Source organism: Protomyces lactucae-debilis (assembly GCF_002105105.1).
Source record: "Protomyces lactucae-debilis strain 12-1054 chromosome Unknown BCR37scaffold_1, whole genome shotgun sequence".
Lineage (NCBI taxonomy): Eukaryota > Fungi > Ascomycota > Taphrinomycetes > Taphrinales > Protomycetaceae > Protomyces > Protomyces lactucae-debilis.
The window spans coordinates 834,865-853,808 of record NW_024467993.1 but is presented as its reverse complement, the minus strand read 5'-3'; the positions used below and the strand labels follow the sequence as shown (position 1 = coordinate 853,808).

Genomic DNA, 18,944 nt, shown 5'->3' with positions numbered 1-18,944 from the left:
GATGGCCAGCACTCCAGCGTTTTGTGTATGTTTGCTGAACCTGTCGCATATCTTCAGCAATGTGAGCAGCTGGCGGTGCTACCAGAGAGTGCCGCTGAGAATGAGCCATGCCAACCTCAGACGCGGCGGGCGTGGTTGGTTCAGACGAGGACGGCATCCTCGCATGCTGCCGGAATGACTGGGTTGATCGTGATCCAGCGAGGTCACCACCTGTACTGTTGCGGCTACGCAACTTCAGATTCTCGAGCGCTTGTGCGATCGGATCGCTTGAGGCAGGCGAAGGCGGCATCTGTATACTTGCTCGCGTCGAGGTCAAGCTGGATGCGTGGCTGACTAGTGATCCATTGCCAGAAGCATCAGCAGGCATGCTAGCTGAGGCGCGAAGATTGCCACGAGAGCGACTTCTCGATGGCTTGAGCACATCAAAGATGGAGCTGCCAGTCTTTTGGGCCTTGAGCATTGGCAGAACAGGCGGCGAGTCGATTCTGTTTTCTCGACCATGCAGCACACTGTCCATACGCTCCACAATGCTCTTCCTGCGTTGTGGGCTAGGCTGTCGTCCGCCAGCACGATCCATGGTCGAGACACTCGCACTCGGTGTATGGCCATTCACAACTGGTGAGTAGATGGAGGATGCTGCTATACCTGTACTCTCTGATGCATAAGTCGCATTTGAGTCAGAGCGACACAATTGTGTGATGCCATCGAGTGGGTGTTGATTGATGACGGGCCGTGCTTCAAGAGGCTTAGGTCCACTGCGAATAGAGTCCTCGCGTGTCTGCTTGCCGTTGAGGAGGTTTGTGCTAGATCCATTGGACATTCGAGGCGCAGGATCAGACCTCGTGAATTGAGCAACAGAAAATGCCACTTGGGCTGGCTGGTCGTAGCCATCCTGGAAGCTCTTGATTTCTGGCGGATGCACAATCTCGTTGCCAGTCTTCTTCTTCTCGATGAAGGCTTGAATGTCCGCCCTTGTATCGCATGATTCGAGCGAGACTCGCAACTTCTCGCAAGATTCATCGTCCGTTACGCAAACCTGAGAAACAATGTTGGCATATGTCCACAAGCCGCTCTTGACTGCATCGAGCCGTTCCTCCTCCAAATCTTGGAATTTGTCACAGGCATCCCTCCACTCGTTGATCCATTTCGACACAGTCTCCTGCAGCGCTCGTGTGGCATTGTTGTAGTCTGCTTGGCTGATGTGCAGGGTTGACTGGACCTTCTCCAGCTTGGCATTATTCTTCTCGAGCTCTCTGCCGAGAAGGAGATTTTGCTGCGCTAGGTAGCCGTTCACCTTGACGCAATCCGTCTCATACCGCTCCTTTGTCCGCTTCACTTCGGCTTGCTGTTGTAGCTTGAGCCGAAATACGCGCTCGACGCTGCTTTGCGTTTGCTTCCGCCGTTCTCTGATGGATGCGGCCATGGTGGAGAAGAATGTCTCGACTTCCTGTGACAGTTGCTGTGCAGCGGCTGTGTGTTGGTTCGCCGAGTGTGCGGCTTCGTGCTTGAGCACGTCGATCGAGGCCTTCACTGTGCCAGACTCGTGCTCGCCGAGAGAGACTTTGGCGAGCTTCTGGAGCCGCTTTGCGTACTCTTCCTCGATCAAGGCGCGCTCGCGAAAGAAGTGCCGGAGTTCTTCGTTGGTCGCCTTGGCGTCTGACATGCGGCCGACGAGCGCAGTGACGCCGGAGTCATCGAAGCCCCTGATGTTAGCATAGGCCCTCGTATGAAGACACTGTACCAGAAGCTATTGGAGAATGCTGCGACCCTGGCCATGCTTGTGTGGTTGAGTGCTTTGTCTGTTGTGTTGTGTCGCGTTCGTGTTTCCTCCGTTGAGACGACGACAGATGCACTCCACTCGACATCTCTGCGCATCTGCTTCAAGGGCCGCTCTTAGGTTACAGCCAGCCAGATCCAGGCATATCTGCACTACTGCAATGCCAGTCGACACGTCTTCCCGTTTGAGCCTGTTGCGCAAACGCATGACGCAACATGGCCTTTCTCACTATGTCATTCCAAGCGAGGATGCACATGCCTCAGAGTACACGGCCGCCTGCGATGAGCGCCGCGCCTATATCTCCGGTTTTGACGGGTCAGCGGGCTTGGCCATTGTTGGCACGAAAGAGGCCTTCCTTTTCACTGATGGGCGGTACTTCAACCAGGCTGCCCATCAGCTTGATCGCAATTGGACGCTCATGAAGCAAGGTATGCCAGAGGTGTCGACATGGCAAGACTTTCTCATCAAGAACGCTGGCCCAAATGTGCGTGTTGGTATCGATGCTTCTGTCATTCCATACAAAGAGGCACTTCAGCTCAAAAGTGCGCTTACGGCAAAGAGTGCAGATCTGGTGGGCTTCGAAGGGAACCTGGTGGATGAGGTTTGGGAGGGCCGCGACTCGCCACTCGCTAATCCGATCACCATTCATCCGACAGCTCTTGCCGGCGCAAGTGTATCTGACAAGCTTGCAGCGTTGAGGTCAACTTTGAAGAAGGCAGGCGCACTCGCCTTTGTCTTGTCATCTGTTGATGAAGTAGCTTGGCTGTTCAACCTTCGAGGATCGGATGTGCCCTTCAACCCAGTGTTCTTCTCGTATGCCATCGTCACGATGCACGACTCGTCACTCTTTCTACGGGCAGAGCAAACTACCGATACTGTGCGCCAAGCTCTGCCTCAAGAGACGGTCATCAAGCCGTACGCCGAGATTCTGGCTGCTTGCGGCGCGCTTGGCAAGCTGGATGGCAAGGTGCTCATCAGTGCACGCGGATCATGGGCACTAGCGACGGCTATTGGCAATCATGTCGATACCATTCGCTCGCCTGTAGCAGATGCGAAGTCCATCAAAAACAAGACTGAGTTGCAGGGCATGCGGCAGTGTCATGTTCGAGACGGTGCTGCTTTGGCTGAGTATTTACAAGAGCTTGAGGTCATGGCGCAGTCGAATGCCTCGATTGACGAAGTGGATGCAGCCTCCATCCTCGAGAACAAGAGACGTAAGAGGGATCATTTCGTTGGTTTATCCTTCCCGAGTAAGTACGTACTGCTTCTGCCAAGCTAACAACAGCCATTTCGAGTACCGGTGCAAACGGCGCTGTCATCCACTACAAACCAGAAAAGGACTCTTGCTCAGTCATCGACTGGACCAAGATTTACCTCTGTGATTCTGGTGCACAGTACAAAGACGGAACAACTGACATTACACGCACCTGGCATTATGGCACACCTACGGCATTTGAACGGCGTGCCTTTACATTGGTTCTCAAAGGGCACATTGCCATTGCAACAGCCGTCTTTCCACGAGGAACGACAGGCTATACGCTAGATACATTGGCTCGGCAGTACCTCTGGGCAAATGGGCTCGACTACTTCCACGGGACCTCGCACGGTGTGGGTTCCTATCTGAATGTTCACGAAGCGCCGCTTGGTATTGGCACCCGAATCACATTCGATGACCTGGCTTTCTCACCTGGCAATGTAATTTCTAATGAGCCTGGTTTCTACAAGGATGGTGCATTTGGCATCAGGAGTATTTGTTTCTGTATACTTAATTCTGTGCTAACGACTAGTTGAAAATATCATTGCCTGCGAGACTAAGGAGACGGCGCACAACTTTGGCGATCGGGAGTACCTTGGCTTTGACACTATTTCCTTTGCTCCGCTGTGCAGGAATCTGATTGATGCCTCGCTGCTGTCTGTGCAAGAGCGTGCGTGGATTGACGAGTACCATGCACAGGTACTGAATTGCCTGGGGCCTGAAGTGCAGGAGCAAACGAGGGACTGGCTCAAGCGGGAGTGTGCTCCTCTGTGATGTGTTGGCACTGTTCTAGCACTATCCAGACTATGTAGATCCATAACTAGATCTACTTCTTGTCCAGCTACAATTTTGTTCCTGGCCAACACGTGCACAGACGATCGAGCAGCAGCGACCAGGACGAAGCAGCAGCACCACCAGCATCAGGCAAGACCACGACGCGGCATCAAGCAGACATCCGCATAAACAAGGGTACACATCAACACCCGGGCCAGGGCCACGAAACTATACAGCCCCTTCTTCTCATGGGCACACTCAAGGAAGACACAGACCGACTCATTCGGCAGTACAACACCGATGAAGGCGCACAGAGACTATTCAGAAACGTAAGACACCTGTGCCGCTTCACCGTACACAGCTGACCAGGGCCAGATGCTAGGTAGTGCTCGAGCAGACGACTACAACTATATGCTCAAGCAGCTCACAAGCACGCATGCACGTATTTTGCTGAGTCCCACGGCGAGTCTGCCGAATACACCGCTCGCGACCCTGTTCCTGCGGGAAGTACAGCATGCACTGTTAAACACATCTACCACAGAAGTCTTTGCAAAGGCGCTCTGTACGCTCGACGGAGCAGATCACGAATTGACACTTCAGCATCTCATCCGCATCTTTGACTTGACGGATGTCCAGCTCTGCTTGCTCGCGGTCTGCTTGATGAATTTCACAAAAAGCGCTAGCCTCCATCGAGAGAGCAGCGATGCCTTTGCCGCGAAGTATCAGCTCCTCCTACGCCACGTTGGTATCAAGAGCCAGTCAGAGAGCATGGCACCTAGCGAAATTGCAGTTTTGGCCCGACATTTGCTCCTCAACCAAGGCTGCTCGTCGACACTGTCTCTGCTCCAAAAGTTTGTCATTGAATACACGCTCTTTCAGCGATATCAGGAAGAGCTGCCTCAGCCCGTGCAAGAATTCTTTGAGGACTACAACCAGCTGCGAGCTGCAGAGGACCAGAGTAAATCGCTTGCACAGCTGTTTGAGGAGACGCGAGGCGCCGCGACATCCACCATTACCTCGACCGAGCAGATTCTCGTCAGGCGAAACGTGACGCAGCAAACACATGATGCAGAGAGCCAAATTGCCAGTGTGCTCGTTACCCTCATCGAGTCACCAACCCCATCGGAAGCGTGGAACGGCGAAATTCTCGGCCGAGTCATCCAGTTGCACTTGCCACAGCTCGACTGGTCTCGAGTCATCCGAGGACTCGATCGTCCAGACATGACCATTTCTACCATGAGTGACTTTGCTTTAATTATCACGACACTGCGTGGTGCTATTAGTCAAGGCCACCGCGACATGCCTGTTGACCTACTCTGGGGTGAGTGGCGACACGCGACCGCACAAGCAGCTCTCTTGAAGCAACTCACGCAAAGCCCGCTTGAGCTATTCAACATGACAGATTACAATGGTCCAACGGTCCTCTCGGCCAACGACTTTGTGTCGGCGCCTGCGAGCCTAAAAAATATGGCAACGCAACTTGAAATGTCGCCGTGGAATTCCTTGCAGTTGTTGCAGACGTGTTACCGTCTCGCTGCAAATGAATCGCTCGACGATGCAAAGGAGCTGATTGATGTTGCCAGCAAGTCAACGCCAGAACTAATTTTCCTCGGAAGCGTACAGTTGCCTCAACCACGCAGCCCACGCCAGGAGCAATACTGCGAGACTGGTTTTGATCTCTTCTTCAATGGCCAGAGCAACCATCAAGTCGTCTTCTACCGTCTCTGGCAGGTGGAGCCAGAATTTATGTGTACCAAGCTGATTGAATACCATGGAAAGGACCCGCTTGCGATCACCCGGATTCTCGATATTGCTCACGACTTGCGTCTCCTCGACCAGCTGCTGAATCTGCAGCCATACTCCTTTAGTCTTGACTTGGCGTCGCTTGCCTCTCGACGCGATTTGCTGGACATTGACAAATGGTTGGATCATCAGCTATCGGCTGGCCAGGACGCTTTCATTGCTTCATGCTTGCGATTCCTATCAACCAAAGCTGAAGCAGAAAACATGCTGCAGCAATCAGAGGGCAGCGCCCTTCCAGTGACAGTCTCTCTCAAAGTCGAAACGGTTGCGGTGTTCCTAAAAGCTCTCATGAATAGCGCCATGTCATCGGAAAACGGCGACTACCTCAAGCAGGTACAAAGCTCCTGCTTGCAAGTGTACCCGCGCCTGATGAACAGCACCAATGTCAATCGCGACCCTACAGATTCCAACAATTTTTCAAAAGACGTGGAGAAAGAGGTTGAGTTCTACTACGGGCGCCTTTACGAAGGCGAGATGAGTATTGCCCATTTTGTTGAAATGTTGCAAAGCTTGAAGCAATCGCCAGAGGCGCGTGACCAAGACGTCTTCGCGTGCATGTTACACAGTCTCTTTGACGAGTATCGCTTCTTCGCGGACTACCCTGCAAGCGCTCTCAGCATCACTGCTGTCTTATTTGGTTGTCTCATTGAAAATCAGCTACTCTCATACATCCCGCTCGGCATTGCGTTGCGGTATATTCTCGATGCAGTTGCCTATGATGCCGACAGCAACATGTTTCGTTTCGGCGTGCAGGCATTGACGCATTTCAAGGATCGTGTGCCGGAGTGGCCGCAATATTGCCAACAGATCTTGGCCATTCCAAGTCTCAATGAGCATGAGCCCGGCTTGTTGGCCCAAATCCGCAACAGTCAACGCTCCGCAGAAAGTAGTGCTCGTATCGCACCGCATGCTGAAGCGCCAGGACCGCAAGCAGCCAATGCGCGTGCTCCACGCGCAGTCTTTCGCTCGTTGCGCGCTGATACACTGCAGCAAGATCCAGCCTTCTACAGTGATCCGCCTGAAGATGTCTCTGACAAGATTCTCTTCAACATCAATAACATGTCGCTCACCAATTTGTCGGAAAAGCTTGCCGAAGTGAGTGCGGCTATGCACGAAAAGTATTTTGCATGGTTCGCAGAGCACCTTGTATCTCAGCGTGCTGCTATCGAACCCAATTACCACTCGCTGTACATCCACTTCCTGGAAGGCATTGCCAATGAGCGTCTGACTGAAAACATCTTGTCGCAGACTGTTGAGAGCATTTCCCTTCTGCTCAACTCAGAAAACACAGTCACCTCCACAGTCGAGCGTTCCAATCTCAAGAATCTCGGTGCTTGGCTCGGAGGCTTGACGCTTGCTCGCAATAGGCCGCTCAAACATAAGCTCATTTCGCTCAAAGATCTCTTGCTGGAAGGCTTTGACAGTGGTCGGCTCATTGTGGTCTTGCCATTCGTCTGCCGCATTCTTGAGCAGACACCAGCATCCAAAGTCTTTAAGCCTCCCAATCCATGGACCATGGGCATCCTATCGTTGCTCGTCGAACTCTATGAGAACGCCGACATGAAGCTGAATCTCAAATTTGAGGTTGAGGTGCTTTGTAAGAAGCTCGATGTCGCCATGTCGGATGTCATGCCAAGCAATCTATTGACCAACCGGCCGAATGTGCCAGAGGATCACGAAAGCCTGAAGGAAGACGACAGCAAGGCAGCCGACTCGCGTGCCAATGCGAACATTGCATACGAGCAAAGCGCAGCGTATGTGAGTGCGGTGGTAGGCGACTTGCCAATCATCGTACATCCCATCATTCAGCAGACGCTTGGCATTGCCAATTCACGTCGTCTCATCTTGCTGGCAGTCGAACGCGCAGTCAGAGACTTTATTGGCCCTGTTGTTGAGCGTTCCGTTGCCATTGCAAGTATTTCGACCTCGCAACTCATTTCCAAGGATTTCGCCATGGAGGAGGATATTGGCAAGTTGCGCCGCGCAGCACACACAATGAACCAGAACCTTGCCGGAAGCCTTGCGCTTGTTACTTGCAAAGAGCCGCTTCGTGGAGCGCTCGTGACTAATGTCAGAACTCTGCTTGGCCAGGCTGGCTTGGATGCCGCTGGTGGTCAGCTCGAGGATTTCGTGTCGCAGCTTGTCAGTGACCACCTCGATGCCGCTTGTATGATTGTCGAAAAGGCCGCAATGGAGCGTGCATCTACCGAGATTGACGAGGGTTTGGCAGCTGGCTTCCATGCGCGCCAGAAGCACAAGGAGCAGCGTTCTGGGCAGCCTTTTGTCGATATACACGCCCCTCGCCACCAATATCCACTACCTGATCCATTGCGTCTCAAAGAGGAAGGCCTCACTTCAGAGCAGCTTGCCACATATGATGACTTCTCGAGGATCCCTCGCACTGCACAGCAAGCAGCCGCCTACTACTCAAAGGAAAGTCTGCGACAGCCAGTGCAAGATGAAGTTCTGGCCTTCCGCGGCGATGCACCCGTCGTTGCCTTTGACCAGATCCTGGCATCAATTGTTGAGGTCGAGGCATTGTCGCGTGAAGCTGATGTCACAATGTTGGCAGAATTGCCTTCCGACGCACCACTGCGCAAGCTCCTGCAGCAGATCCCTTACCAGGTGGCCGCAATCAGTGCGCCCTTACGAGATGAGCGAACCATGGCTTGCTCGCAGAAAGTGTGTCAGTTGCTGTTCAAGGGCGTTTACGATGATCTAGTAGCGGAGAGTTTGACGTTCCTCTTGTCCAGCTTTGTCAACTTGTCAAGCAAGACATTGCGAGATGTATCGGTGTGGCTTGTGCACTCAGACGACCCACGCAAGTACAATGCAAGAGTAATTCAAGCCTTGATGCGATCGCAAATCATCTCGCCGGCCGAGTTTGATATCCAGCTTGCAAAACAGATTGAGCATCGCCAGTTACCTGCCATTGAGTTTGCCGTCGACTTTATCAAGTCACTTTCCGGCTCGAGTGCTCCAAGTGCTTTGCGAGCTGATTTTACTGCAAGTCTAGTGGCACTCCAGACACTTGCAATGCACGAAGATACGCCCGCAGGTGTGAAAGAGCTCTTGTCCATGTTGTCAACACCAGTCATGCTTGGAGAAATGGGTGACGATTCGTTCAAGGCTCAGCTCGAGATGCTCTTTAGCGAATGGGTACATCTGGTCAACCACCCCGCCACAAACGACGCCAATCAATTAGCATTCTTGCTTCAATTGCAAAAGTCTGGGATGCTGTCAAGCGACGATTCCTGCACGGCTTTCTTCCGACACGCAATCGAGTACAGTCTGGCGGCAGCTGCGCATCATGCATCAGCTCCTGGGACTCAGTCGACTGCTCACTACATCCCTCTTGATGCACTCGCAAAGCTCATTGTGCTCATGATGAAGTACCAGGTCGGTGGCAGGTTCCAGGAAATGTGTCTCAGCAACTTTGGTCGCATCGTCGACCTAGCCACAGTCATCTTCGCCCACCAGCATCTCGACAAAGCAGCATTGGACCAACGACCCATGTTCAGGTTCTACTCAAGCTTATTCAGCGAACTGCACAAGCACTCTGAAGTCCTTGAATCGCTGTATCCACGCTTTATTCATATCTTGGCTGATGCACTGCTCGTTTTGCAGCCAAGCAACTTCCCCAAGTATGCCTTCGCATGGATTGCACTCATCTCTCACCGCTTCTTCCTGCCACAATTGTTGGGCCAGACCGAGTCAAGTGGCTGGGCCAAGTATGCAGAGCTCATGACGGCGCTATTGCGTTTCGTCGGGCCATCCCTCGAAAGCGTCGAGATGAATGTCAGTGTTCGAGTCATCTACCATGCTTTACTACGGCTCTTGCTTGTCTTGTTGAATGACTTCCCAAACTTCTTGACCAACAATCATCAAGTTTTTTGCAATCACATTCCGGCGCGTTGCATCCAGCTGCGTAACCTCATTTTGAGTTCGTTCCCGCGCAAGATGCGCTTGCCAGATCCCTTCCTGCCCGGACTCAAGGTGGATCGTCTGCCAGAGACGGCGATATCTCCCGAAATTTCGATGGATCTCGAACAGATTTTGGTGCAAGGCAAAGTGATGAATTCCATCAACAATTACATCTATTCAGGTAACCTGGGCACTGTTCCGAAAGTCATCAAGGCCCTTTCGCGCAATGCCAAATCTGAGGGTTTGGAGCCAGTTTTGCTAAACACGCTCGTATTGCACTGCGCTGTACAGGCCATCACTAATGCAGATGCTCCACCAGCATTTGACTTGCAGTCGCCCTGGGTGGCGCTGCTCAATGAGCTCTTTTCACTCTCTGACGCGCTGGGTCGTTACCAGATTCTGAGTGCCATTACCAACCAGCTCAGATACCCCAACAGCCACACCTATTTCTTCAGCTGCGTCTTGCTGCTTCTCTTTTCAAGCAGCAGTGGCGACCAAGATCTTCCCATTAAGGAGCAAATTACACGGGTCTTGTTGGAGCGTCTCATTTGCAACAGACCGCACCCTTGGGGACTTTTGATTACCTTCACCGAGCTCCTCAAGAATTCCAAATACAATTTTTGGTCGCTTCCTTTCCGCACCAGTCCCGAGATTGAGTCCCTCTTTCAGAGCCTCTTCTCCCACATCAATCAGAACATCGAGTAACGATACCACAGCATGGCGATTTCTTTATAGATTATGACAAGACTGTATCTTATGTACAACAGAATTAGCAAAGCACATCTTCAAGTCAATGCCTGCCAGCCTCGAACCAGCCTGGTTCATCTGCGAGTAGTTGCGACAATTCAGCAAGCGAGCCCACCTCTGTGTATGTTTTGAGCATGTTGAGCAAAGCAGGTTTGCTGCTCTCTTCCATGATATCAAATCGCAGTGTGATGGCTTGCCAACGCCAAGTCTTGACCTCTTTTATGAAATCTTGCACAAGATCAGCATCTCCTTCAGCGGCGATGTATCCAGGCCATCCGATCTTGGCAATGATGACGAGACTCGAGCTGGACATTGTCTGGAGGTCTTTGCGTTTGCTGTCCGCAATGAGATGATGACTCCAGAAGAGGATGCGTCGCCTGAAGGATGGGATGTGGATCGAAGTGGCATCTGCTTGTAATTTTTCAGCAGACCCACTAAAGGGTTCCTGCCAAGAGCCAATGTGCTCAAGTACGGCCTGATAGATGGCAAAGAGTGGTAAATCGTCGGCCTGGCTCATCTCTGCGGTGGTCTTGCTGATTGCATTGAGCTCCTCATGTTGCTCCCTTGAGGTCATGCCTACAAACCGGATGAGTGGTCTTTTTTCTGGATAGCCTTGAGGCAGCGTCACATCTAGAGTGACTTGTTCAGTAGCCTTGAGAGTAAAGCACAAGTCATGGCTCAAGCTAGCATTATTTCCATCTGGATTGTCTCTGTAGCTCTTTAGCAAGGATTCGCCCTCAGCGTTGGCCCAAGTGATGAGCCCGTCAGCTTGTGTTGGATCTGAGTAGGTATCTACAAGTAGAGCAAGTTCAGCCAGTGCAGGCATCTAGCAGCAGTCAGCAGTCAGCAGCAGTCAGCAGTCAGCAGTCAGCATATGGTACACGGTCGCTGCGTCATGTCGCGCAGTTCGCGAATTTGTGGAGACGAAAAAACAAAACAGGAGCAACCGCAAATCAACACGGCAACCACCACACATCACACCCCTGCTCCTGTCTGTCGCTACTCCTGTCATTCTCTGAATCCGGTCGCCTGCCGCTCAGGAGCTGCTCTCTCATCAGGCGCTTCAGCTAAGACTACTTGGTCTGTCTATGCGATTCTGATGACAGCTTCCGAGACCATGACCACCGTCATTCCTACGCGCTCTGTTTCCTTACAACCACTAGACAGCCTCTCAGGCAAGCGTCAAGAGCCGCGCTTCGGCCAGTATGTTCTGGGTCAAACTCTGGGCGAAGGTATGTCACATCCAGTCAAGTCGCCTCTGCTTATTCATTCCCAGGCGAATTTGGCAAAGTCAAACTAGGGTGGCTCGCAAAGCGCAGGGACGATTCACAGGCAGTCCAAGTAGCCGTGAAGCTCATTCGCCGGGACTTCGTTGGCACATCGAGAAGTAAGCTGAACAAGGTCGAGCGCGAGATTCATGTGCTCAAAGCCGTCAGCCATCCCAATATCGTCAAGTGCTATGAAGTCGTGGAAACGGACAAGTACATTGGCATAGTGCTTGAATACGCATCTGGTATGTATATTCCATTAGGCAATGATACTAATAGCAGGCGGCGAGCTATTCGAATACATTCTGGCGCATCGCTACCTTAAAGACGCCTCAGCCTGCCGACTCTTTGCGCAACTTGTTTCAGCAGTACTCTACCTACATGCGCGCGGCATTGTGCATAGAGATCTCAAGCTGGAGAACCTATTGCTCGACCGGAACCGCAACATTGTCGTAACGGATTTTGGCTTTGCCAACACGTTTGATCCAAGACAGGCATCAGAGAACTTTACGGAACAAGCAAACAAGTACGCAGCGAGCAAAGGTCAAATACGCGGTGATTTGATGAAGACAAGCTGTGGCAGTCCGTGTTATGCAGCCCCTGAGCTGGTCGTCAGTGAAGGCCAGTACTGCGGTCGCAAGGTGGATGTTTGGAGTTGTGGCGTCATCCTCTACGCTATGCTGGCTGGCTACCTGCCCTTTGACGACGACCCAGCAAATCCTGAAGGCGACAATATCAATCTCCTTTACAAGTACATCGTCAGCACTCCGCTCACTTTTCCGGAGTATGTTTCTCCACTCTCGCGAGACTTGCTCAGACGCATCATGGTGCCAGACCCAAGCAAACGTGCTTCGTTGCGCGACGTTGTTGCACACAATTGGTTACAACCGCATGCGCGTCTTTTGCTTGCTTGCGTTCCTACGGAAAAAGCCGAGCCATTCAAACCGGAATCACAGGAAATGCTGAGATCGGCCTCAGAACGGTCACCGCAACGAAATGCATCTTTGCCAACCGATAATCACCTCGTCTCTGCAGGCTTTGCAAAACACGACCGGATTGATACAAAGCTACCGGGTCTGCACGCACCAAACGTGCCGTCTGGCATTTCCATTGTCGTTGACAAGCCTACCCATGAAAGTGGACATGGCAGAAACGCCTCCATCTCCTCTCAAGTGGCGAATCTGGCCATCCCTGCTAGCCCTGGCTTGGCGCGCAGTGCGAGTCATTCAGGCTCTGCACCGAGTCCCAGCCAAAATGGATCTGTTCCGGCAACTATGCCGCCTCCTATTGGCAAGAACTCAACAACGAAGCTCCCTGTGCCGCGCGGCAAGCCCAGACCTACCTCTTACCATCCGCAGTACTTGACGGGCATGGACTTTCAAATGCCGGAGGCTCAATTGGATAGTGCAGCAGTCGCTGAAGCACGACTCGGATCCGCTGGCAGTGCAGGCAGTGCAAGAAGCAGGCATAGCTATGGATCTTGGTCTCGCAACAGCATCCACTTGGCGAAACCCACCGGCAGTTCCCCGAAATCCTACAAAACTAATGCACCTGGTGAGATTTACAGCAGCCCTCAGGAGGCTGCCAAGAGTGTTGCGACTGCAAGTACACCGGCGACCAATGCGATAGCAGCCGCTACTGTCCCACAGCGTACGCATAAGCGCAACGTGTCTTCCATTAGTAGCATGACGGCAGCGCTCGGGAAGTTTTGGGCTCCCGATAATCGCACTGGGCGGCGGCCATCGGCAACGTTGGCTGATATTGGTGAAGTGGAGCGGCCGGCTGTGCCTATGCCTGACCTTGAGGCTCAGCGCTCGCCAGCAAGCAAGCTTCCACGATCTTCAACGCTTGGCATGCTCTCCAACAGGCTTTCACTGGCCGGCTACTTTGAACCCGTCAAGACGACTCGCAGTGTATTGGGAGAATCAAGCGCCAGCAACATTCAGTCACCACGAGACGAGGATGTTCAACACCTGGGTCACGCACGCAAACCCTCCTCCGCCAAGAAATTCTTCAACCTCTTTGGCAGCAAGAAGCGGCAACCAAGAGAATCATCTATCAGTCAAGTGTAGTCTGTCTCTCTGCCTGTATTTTCCCCATATTTCCTTTTTCCCTTCGCGCTCGTAGTTCTGGCGATCGCGTCGTTCCGTATGCTTAACATCATTTAATCGTTGTTGTATTCATCCATCTAGTGTCTTGGCAGCTTCTAGAAGCAACTCACCAACCATTTGTAAGAGTCCTTGCGCTTTTGCAATATCCCCATCATACAATGCATCTTGTACGCGTGGTAGAGCCCAGCTCTCACCCTGACGCTCCAATTTTGCACTCGGCCCATAAAGACTATTCTCAAACCAGACGGTCCAGCGCGCATTTCGAATGAGTGCGCGTTGAAATGCAACAACAGCATAGTTCCAATTACTCCTGCCCACTGCAGCGGCTGGTGATTCAGGCAAGTTGAGTTCAATGAGAGCGAGATCCCAATCTTTTTTGAATTGCGTAAAAGCGGTAGTCCGTTCTTCCAGGATTTGGAAGACCTTGGCCAAGTCGCGATCAACAGTCAAGTCTGTTGCATGAGCGAGTCGCTGCGCTGCATTTTCAACAGAGGTGACCACCTGGCGTACATCCACAGGCAGGAAATACTCATCCACGAATTCAAGCACGAGCAAGGCAACGAGTTTTGCGAGCCTGGCTTGATTCAAGGACCCTGGGTCCACGCGCTCAATACATTCCCTGGAGCTTCTGCAAGCTTGAGAGATGTGCATGTCGTTGTAACCGAGTTCAATGCTCGGTATGCCTGCACGAGCAGAAAAGGCAATCGCATCAGTAAACATTTCAGGTTCCTTGATGGACGTTTTCGAGCCATCGAGATGGTTGAGGGCAGTGGAAATGCCTTCATGCAGGGAAGTATGCGCTGCGATATCGAACTCACCCGTATTGGACATAACATGATCCAAATTCAGGTAGGCAACCCCCGTGAAGCGCAACGACTTTGTTTGAGCCTCAACCCATTCCGTGCTTCCCAAGAAGTTTATCTCTGAGCCCGCCCAAAAGGCAAAGACCAAGTTGCGTCTTGGCATCCAACTGTGTTCTGCGCTGAGTGAGGCAAAGACACGAGCGACTTCAAGCAATACGGCTGCATTGGCGATCCGCATGGATGTCCCCACAATCAGCGTCTGCTCAGACTCGCTTCCGTCAATTTCAGAGAGTGCACTGTAGAGAGGTTCTTTGGGTTGTTGTACAAGTTGACTGTTTAGTTGTACTGGTGGCGAAGTGATATTGCCCGTCCATAAGGGTCCTGTGGCACGAATGGAAGGCCACGAAGAAGAGACATCCAGACCCTGACTCCGTATCGCCTCGTGAAGCGTCTCTGCTTCATCGGCCGATATTGAAAAGACTGGAAGATTGAGCAGGCCAGGCGCCTGCTCCCGCTCTAGAACTTTAGATTGCTTGTCTGCCGCTTGACCAGGCGTGAGTGGATCTCCAGGTTGAACCCAAGGTAAAGCTGCATCGCCGCCTTCTGCAGTAGCTGGCGATATTGATACATTCAGCGCATCATCGCCTGTATGCCGCGCATCATAGACAAGAATGCCGGATACGCCTGCTTTGGCTGTTCGTGCGAGCTGTATTGCCAGTATTTCACTTCGATTCCGTTGAAGCAGGGCTATACTACCTTCCAACTGGATGTATTGAGAAGCAAGAAGCTGGAAATCATCTGGTCTCGCCGTACCAACAAAGATGCAGGGACCTTCTGCTGACCCTGTATGACCATGTGCCACCAACGCTTCTGCAGGTATTGTCTTGACTTGTTCATTGAATGTCCAAGACTGTTTGCCTGTTGCTTGTAGCACATACTGGTCCGCCAGGGCCGTTCTGCCCATCTTGAAGGTGGCGAGTTCGCTTTGGATCCATTTCGCTAAGGCTTCCGGTTCAGCAACGAACGGGGACGCTCCCTGCATGGGTTCCATCTTGCTTGCATACTCAGCAATGCGCTCGGCAGAGACTTGCTTCTTGATGTATTCGCGCAGGGAACCTTCTTCATACCGTTTTGGTACCTTGAGTCGTGGCATGGATCCACCAAAGAAGAAGACACCAGCAAGGACAAGGGTTCCCAACATGGCCCCATAGATGTATTGGAGGACAGTTGAAGGGATGTACTTGCCAAGTGCGACATCGACGCGGTGTACACCAGCGTGGATTTTGCGATACGTGCGAATGACGAGTGGTTCGGCAGTTGTGTCGGGTTCTTCGATTTCAAGTTCCTCGAGGTCTAGGTGTTGTGACTCTTCTGAGGCAGCGCGATGGGATGCGCGGTGATGCGCTGCGTCGTCATCGTCCTCGTCGTCTGTCCAATCTTGCGAATGGCTTGCGCCTGCGGGTGAGTCTTCAGGGTATGTAGGCGGCGCTTCATCTACAGGCACGAATTGATGCCGCCGCTTCTCATCTAGCGGGAAAGAGGAAGCATCGGGCATGGATCTGTTGAGTGGACTGAGGTCATGCAGAGGATGTGCACATGAATGCTGTCGTCAGATTTGGGAAACTTCCAAACTTGGCACAAGCACAAACAGATGAAAGAACAAATGAGGGAGAGCGGGAAGATGTTAGTCTATAGCTACAGAGTCTCTGCGACATGTCTATTATAGGTCTCTGTGTAAAGCAAAAAAAAAGAGAAGAAGCCAAGAACCATCGCTGTGTAAAAATCACTTTTGTGAGGGGTTGGAGGTGCCGTATTGCAGCACATCAGATAGGACTCCATCCAAGAGGGTTCATGGGTAAAAGGACGCCATACGCAGAAAAAAGGGGGGACAAAAGGGAAGGGCCAAAGTGAAGATGCAGAAGCAGACCAGCTGCATTGCTTCGACCCATCGATGTGCGCAACAGTAGGTGGCATGGATTTACCAAATCTTTTGTGCTTGGCTCTGCTGAGCAAGCTGGCTCTGGATACTGTCGGTCGTGACATTTTGGTGAGAATGCGCCGTATGGTACTTGAGGCCGTTGAGGTTCTTGTACCTCTTGTTGCACAAGTTGCACTTGTATGGCTTGTTCTCGTACTGCGGCATCAAGTCTGTTGGGTGAGAGCCATCGCCTGTCAAGGCAGCCGGGTTGGAGGCGCAATTGCCGTGCATCTTGTGGTACTTGAGGCCATTTTGGTTCTTGTAGGCCTTGTCGCAACCGGGAATCTGACACTTGTATGGCTTGTCCACCACGACCAAGTTGGAGGCCGGGTGCTCAATTACCTGTGGGCCGACCGTAGTCGAGGTGAAGCAGGCGGATTGACGGGCCTTTTTGAGCTGCGGCATGGGCCTGAAGCTCTGACCATCGCTGCTGATCCAGTCAGCAGAGACGGAGGGCGGACCGAACAAAAGCGGATTATCAATCTCTGCGTTGAAATCATGCGAGACGCCCATGACAGGTGTTCCGGGTGAGGATGAGTTTGGTGTGGACATGGGCGATTGCGAGGGTGTGAAGAAGTCGCGGGTGGCCATAGAGGGAGAAGACATGGATGGACGCCAAGACCGCTTGCGGGAGAATGGGTCGCCACCCGGGTAGACATCAAAGGCAATCTCATCCTCGTCCAGGGGGTTTGACTGACCGAGGTGGCGTTGCATGTCGAGGAGGGCCTTGCGCTTCATGGCCTCGAGGTCGGGTCTGTTGGGCCGCGCGGAGGACGCATGCGGGTTGACGAGGGTGCTGGAGAGGATGGCGAGGTCGTCGAGTTTGACGTGGTGGTCCTCGTAGTGCTGGAGGAGGTCGTGGAGGTCGTCCAGGACGAGGCCGCAGCAGGAGAAGTCCTTGCAGAAGTCTGCCTCGAGATGGGGGAGGTCTGTGTCCATGGCGAGGTGGCTATCGTCGTGGCTAGATGGGCAGTTAGCTGCTGTCAACGCGAGATTGATGAGTATTGGCATACCCCTTGAACCAGTTGTTGCCGGCTGATGCGGAGAGCATGCCGTTGTATGAGTTTGAGTAGGAGACGACGGACTCCCTGCGCCTGTTGAAAGAGATGGGTGCGGGCATTGTGTGTATGTCGTCTGATTTATGGATGGATGGCTGCTCAATAAATGTTGGGTGCGGGTGTGCTTGATATACAGAAGTGCCGCTCCCTACACTGCCTACACACTGACTTCGGCCCTGACTCTGACCTGACTCTGGCCCTGAATCCTGACTCCGACACTGACTGCGACTGCGACTGCGACTGCGACTGCGACTGCGACTGCGACTGACACCGTGACTGCGTGTCAACAGCGCACCTGATTGGCCAGTCCCGGCTGTTTGCCTCCCCGTCAGCCAATCATGTGCGAGTGCTGCCCTCGACCCGCAGAATCCCCGATCGACATGACGCAGCACGATGTAGATGATATATACACTGTGCTCTACTGTAGCCTGTAGTCTGCTGTAGATAGGATGACCCATAGCCCATCTAGCATCTGCTCATCTGTTCGTATCCATCCCTCGACAGGAGCCAGCGCAGCATCACATCATGTGGCATGTCGCATCGCACCACCTGGTAACCACCGAGGCCCCCTGCAAGACCTCTCGCACAACTGGATCTTACTTTGAAGTAACGCCGGACACGCTATTGCAATGGACAGCCTGTGCCACATCTGGGCAGCGGGCAAAACACTTTACGAAGCTGCCTACCAGACTTTTGCCTTATCCCACATCCACCGGCCGCGCACATGCTTCTTCCAGTTCATTTCTGTCACTTCCTCCGTCCGCCGCAGTAAATTTCGGACACATCGGCACATCAACGGGCCCCGGTAACGGCCATGTCAGTTTATGGACAGCGACTTCTATTTCCGCAGTAGTGAGACGATGGGACTGCAGGTTTGTAGTAGTACAGCTACGAGCATATGTAGGGCTGATCTGAGTGAGCCTACGAGTCCACGGCGATACCCATACCCATACCCGGTGTCCAATTCTGCTCTCAATTCTGCTCTCGCAATCGATTCCGGCCACTCATATTATTATATACAGCGGCCCTGGAACAGTCTCCGAACAGATCGCCGGCCATGCGGTGCTCTACGCCAGCTACGGTCCTCTTAGACTCCTCTACCATTGCTGACTTAGACTCAGGATTGGATTGTCCATTGCCCAGCTGCCCAGGTGGCCCCATCCTCGCCATTACGGTGAGAGAGTTCAAGTGTTAGGAATTCAAGTGCATCCCCTGATCACTTGCTTCCGCTGTTATCTCTCTGCCACGTCAGCGCTCATGCACGTGACCTTTAGTTTAGTCTTAGCTGGCAAGAGTGCTATACTCTTGTCCCCTATTCGAATCAAGTCTTATCTGCAGCTGCCCTGCGTGCCTGTGTCTATCACCTACGACTACAGCCTCGCATATCCGCCAATCTCGATTATCAAGAGTTGAAAAGCCTTCGAACAATGCAGCATCCTCAAGATT

At 52.6% G+C, this 18,944-nt stretch overlaps 7 protein-coding genes across 7 annotated transcripts; 3 read left to right on the top strand and 4 right to left on the bottom strand.

Annotated features, from left to right (window-relative positions):
• Positions 1–868: 868 nt before the first annotated feature.
• BCR37DRAFT_353867 (uncharacterized protein) lies at positions 869–1,805 on the bottom strand (the record flags this gene model as incomplete). The annotated part of the gene is made up of 2 exons (XM_040868178.1): positions 1,742–1,805; positions 869–1,703 (listed from the first exon to the last, which is right to left on the bottom strand). Coding segments are annotated over exons 1-2 (870 nt in total), but the record flags the coding sequence as incomplete, so codon positions are not given.
• Positions 1,806–1,937: 132 nt separating this feature from the next.
• Positions 1,938–3,806, top strand: BCR37DRAFT_342743 (peptidase M24, structural domain-containing protein; the record flags this gene model as incomplete). The annotated part of the gene is made up of 3 exons (XM_040867448.1): positions 1,938–3,027; positions 3,063–3,524; positions 3,565–3,806. The coding sequence occupies 3 exons, from the start codon at positions 1,938–1,940 to the stop codon at positions 3,804–3,806; spliced, it is 1,794 nt and encodes a 597-aa protein (XP_040728495.1).
• Positions 3,807–3,944: 138 nt separating this feature from the next.
• Positions 3,945–10,323, top strand: BCR37DRAFT_375981 (CCR4-Not complex component, Not1-domain-containing protein). Its single transcript, XM_040868500.1, has 2 exons — positions 3,945–4,135; positions 4,182–10,323. Exons 1-2 carry the CDS (start codon positions 4,055–4,057, stop codon positions 10,236–10,238), a joined length of 6,138 nt encoding a protein of 2,045 aa, XP_040728494.1. The 5' UTR covers positions 3,945–4,054; the 3' UTR covers positions 10,239–10,323.
• Positions 10,324–11,183, bottom strand: BCR37DRAFT_411588 (uncharacterized protein; the record flags this gene model as incomplete). Its single annotated transcript, XM_040872199.1, has 1 exon — positions 10,324–11,183. The coding sequence occupies exon 1, from the start codon at positions 11,104–11,106 to the stop codon at positions 10,324–10,326; it is 783 nt and encodes a 260-aa protein (XP_040728493.1). The 5' UTR covers positions 11,107–11,183.
• A 214-nt stretch (positions 11,184–11,397) lies between these two features.
• BCR37DRAFT_342718 (kinase-like domain-containing protein) lies at positions 11,398–12,342 on the top strand (the record flags this gene model as incomplete). The annotated part of the gene is made up of 4 exons (XM_040867447.1): positions 11,398–11,512; positions 11,557–11,793; positions 11,828–12,026; positions 12,087–12,342. Coding segments are annotated over 4 exons (807 nt in total), but the record flags the coding sequence as incomplete, so codon positions are not given.
• Positions 12,343–13,332: 990 nt separating this feature from the next.
• On the bottom strand, positions 13,333–16,073 carry BCR37DRAFT_20462 (uncharacterized protein). Its single transcript, XM_040866376.1, has 3 exons — positions 15,961–16,073; positions 13,723–15,917; positions 13,333–13,453 (listed from the first exon to the last, which is right to left on the bottom strand). Exon 2 carries the CDS (start codon positions 15,661–15,663, stop codon positions 13,729–13,731), a length of 1,935 nt encoding a protein of 644 aa, XP_040728491.1. The 5' UTR covers positions 15,664–15,917; positions 15,961–16,073; the 3' UTR covers positions 13,333–13,453; positions 13,723–13,728.
• Positions 16,074–16,229: 156 nt separating this feature from the next.
• BCR37DRAFT_20149 (uncharacterized protein) lies at positions 16,230–17,628 on the bottom strand. The gene has a single exon (XM_040866359.1). The coding sequence runs from the start codon at positions 17,449–17,451 to the stop codon at positions 16,441–16,443; it is 1,011 nt and encodes a 336-aa protein (XP_040728490.1). The 5' UTR covers positions 17,452–17,628; the 3' UTR covers positions 16,230–16,440.
• Positions 17,629–18,944: the final 1,316 nt, after the last annotated feature.

Excerpts from the sequence above, each read along its gene's own strand:
- BCR37DRAFT_375981 (XM_040868500.1), top strand. The coding sequence starts at position 4,055 with ATGGGCACACTCAAGGAAGACACAGACCGACTCATTCGGCAGTACAAC. Across the intron at positions 4,136-4,181 it reads CACAGAGACTATTCAGAAAC|ATGCTAGGTAGTGCTCGAGC; the intron begins GTAAGACACCTG and ends GACCAGGGCCAG.
- BCR37DRAFT_20462 (XM_040866376.1), bottom strand. The coding sequence starts at position 15,663 with ATGTTGGGAACCCTTGTCCTTGCTGGTGTCTTCTTCTTTGGTGGATCC.
- BCR37DRAFT_20149 (XM_040866359.1), bottom strand. The coding sequence starts at position 17,451 with ATGCCAATACTCATCAATCTCGCGTTGACAGCAGCTAACTGCCCATCT.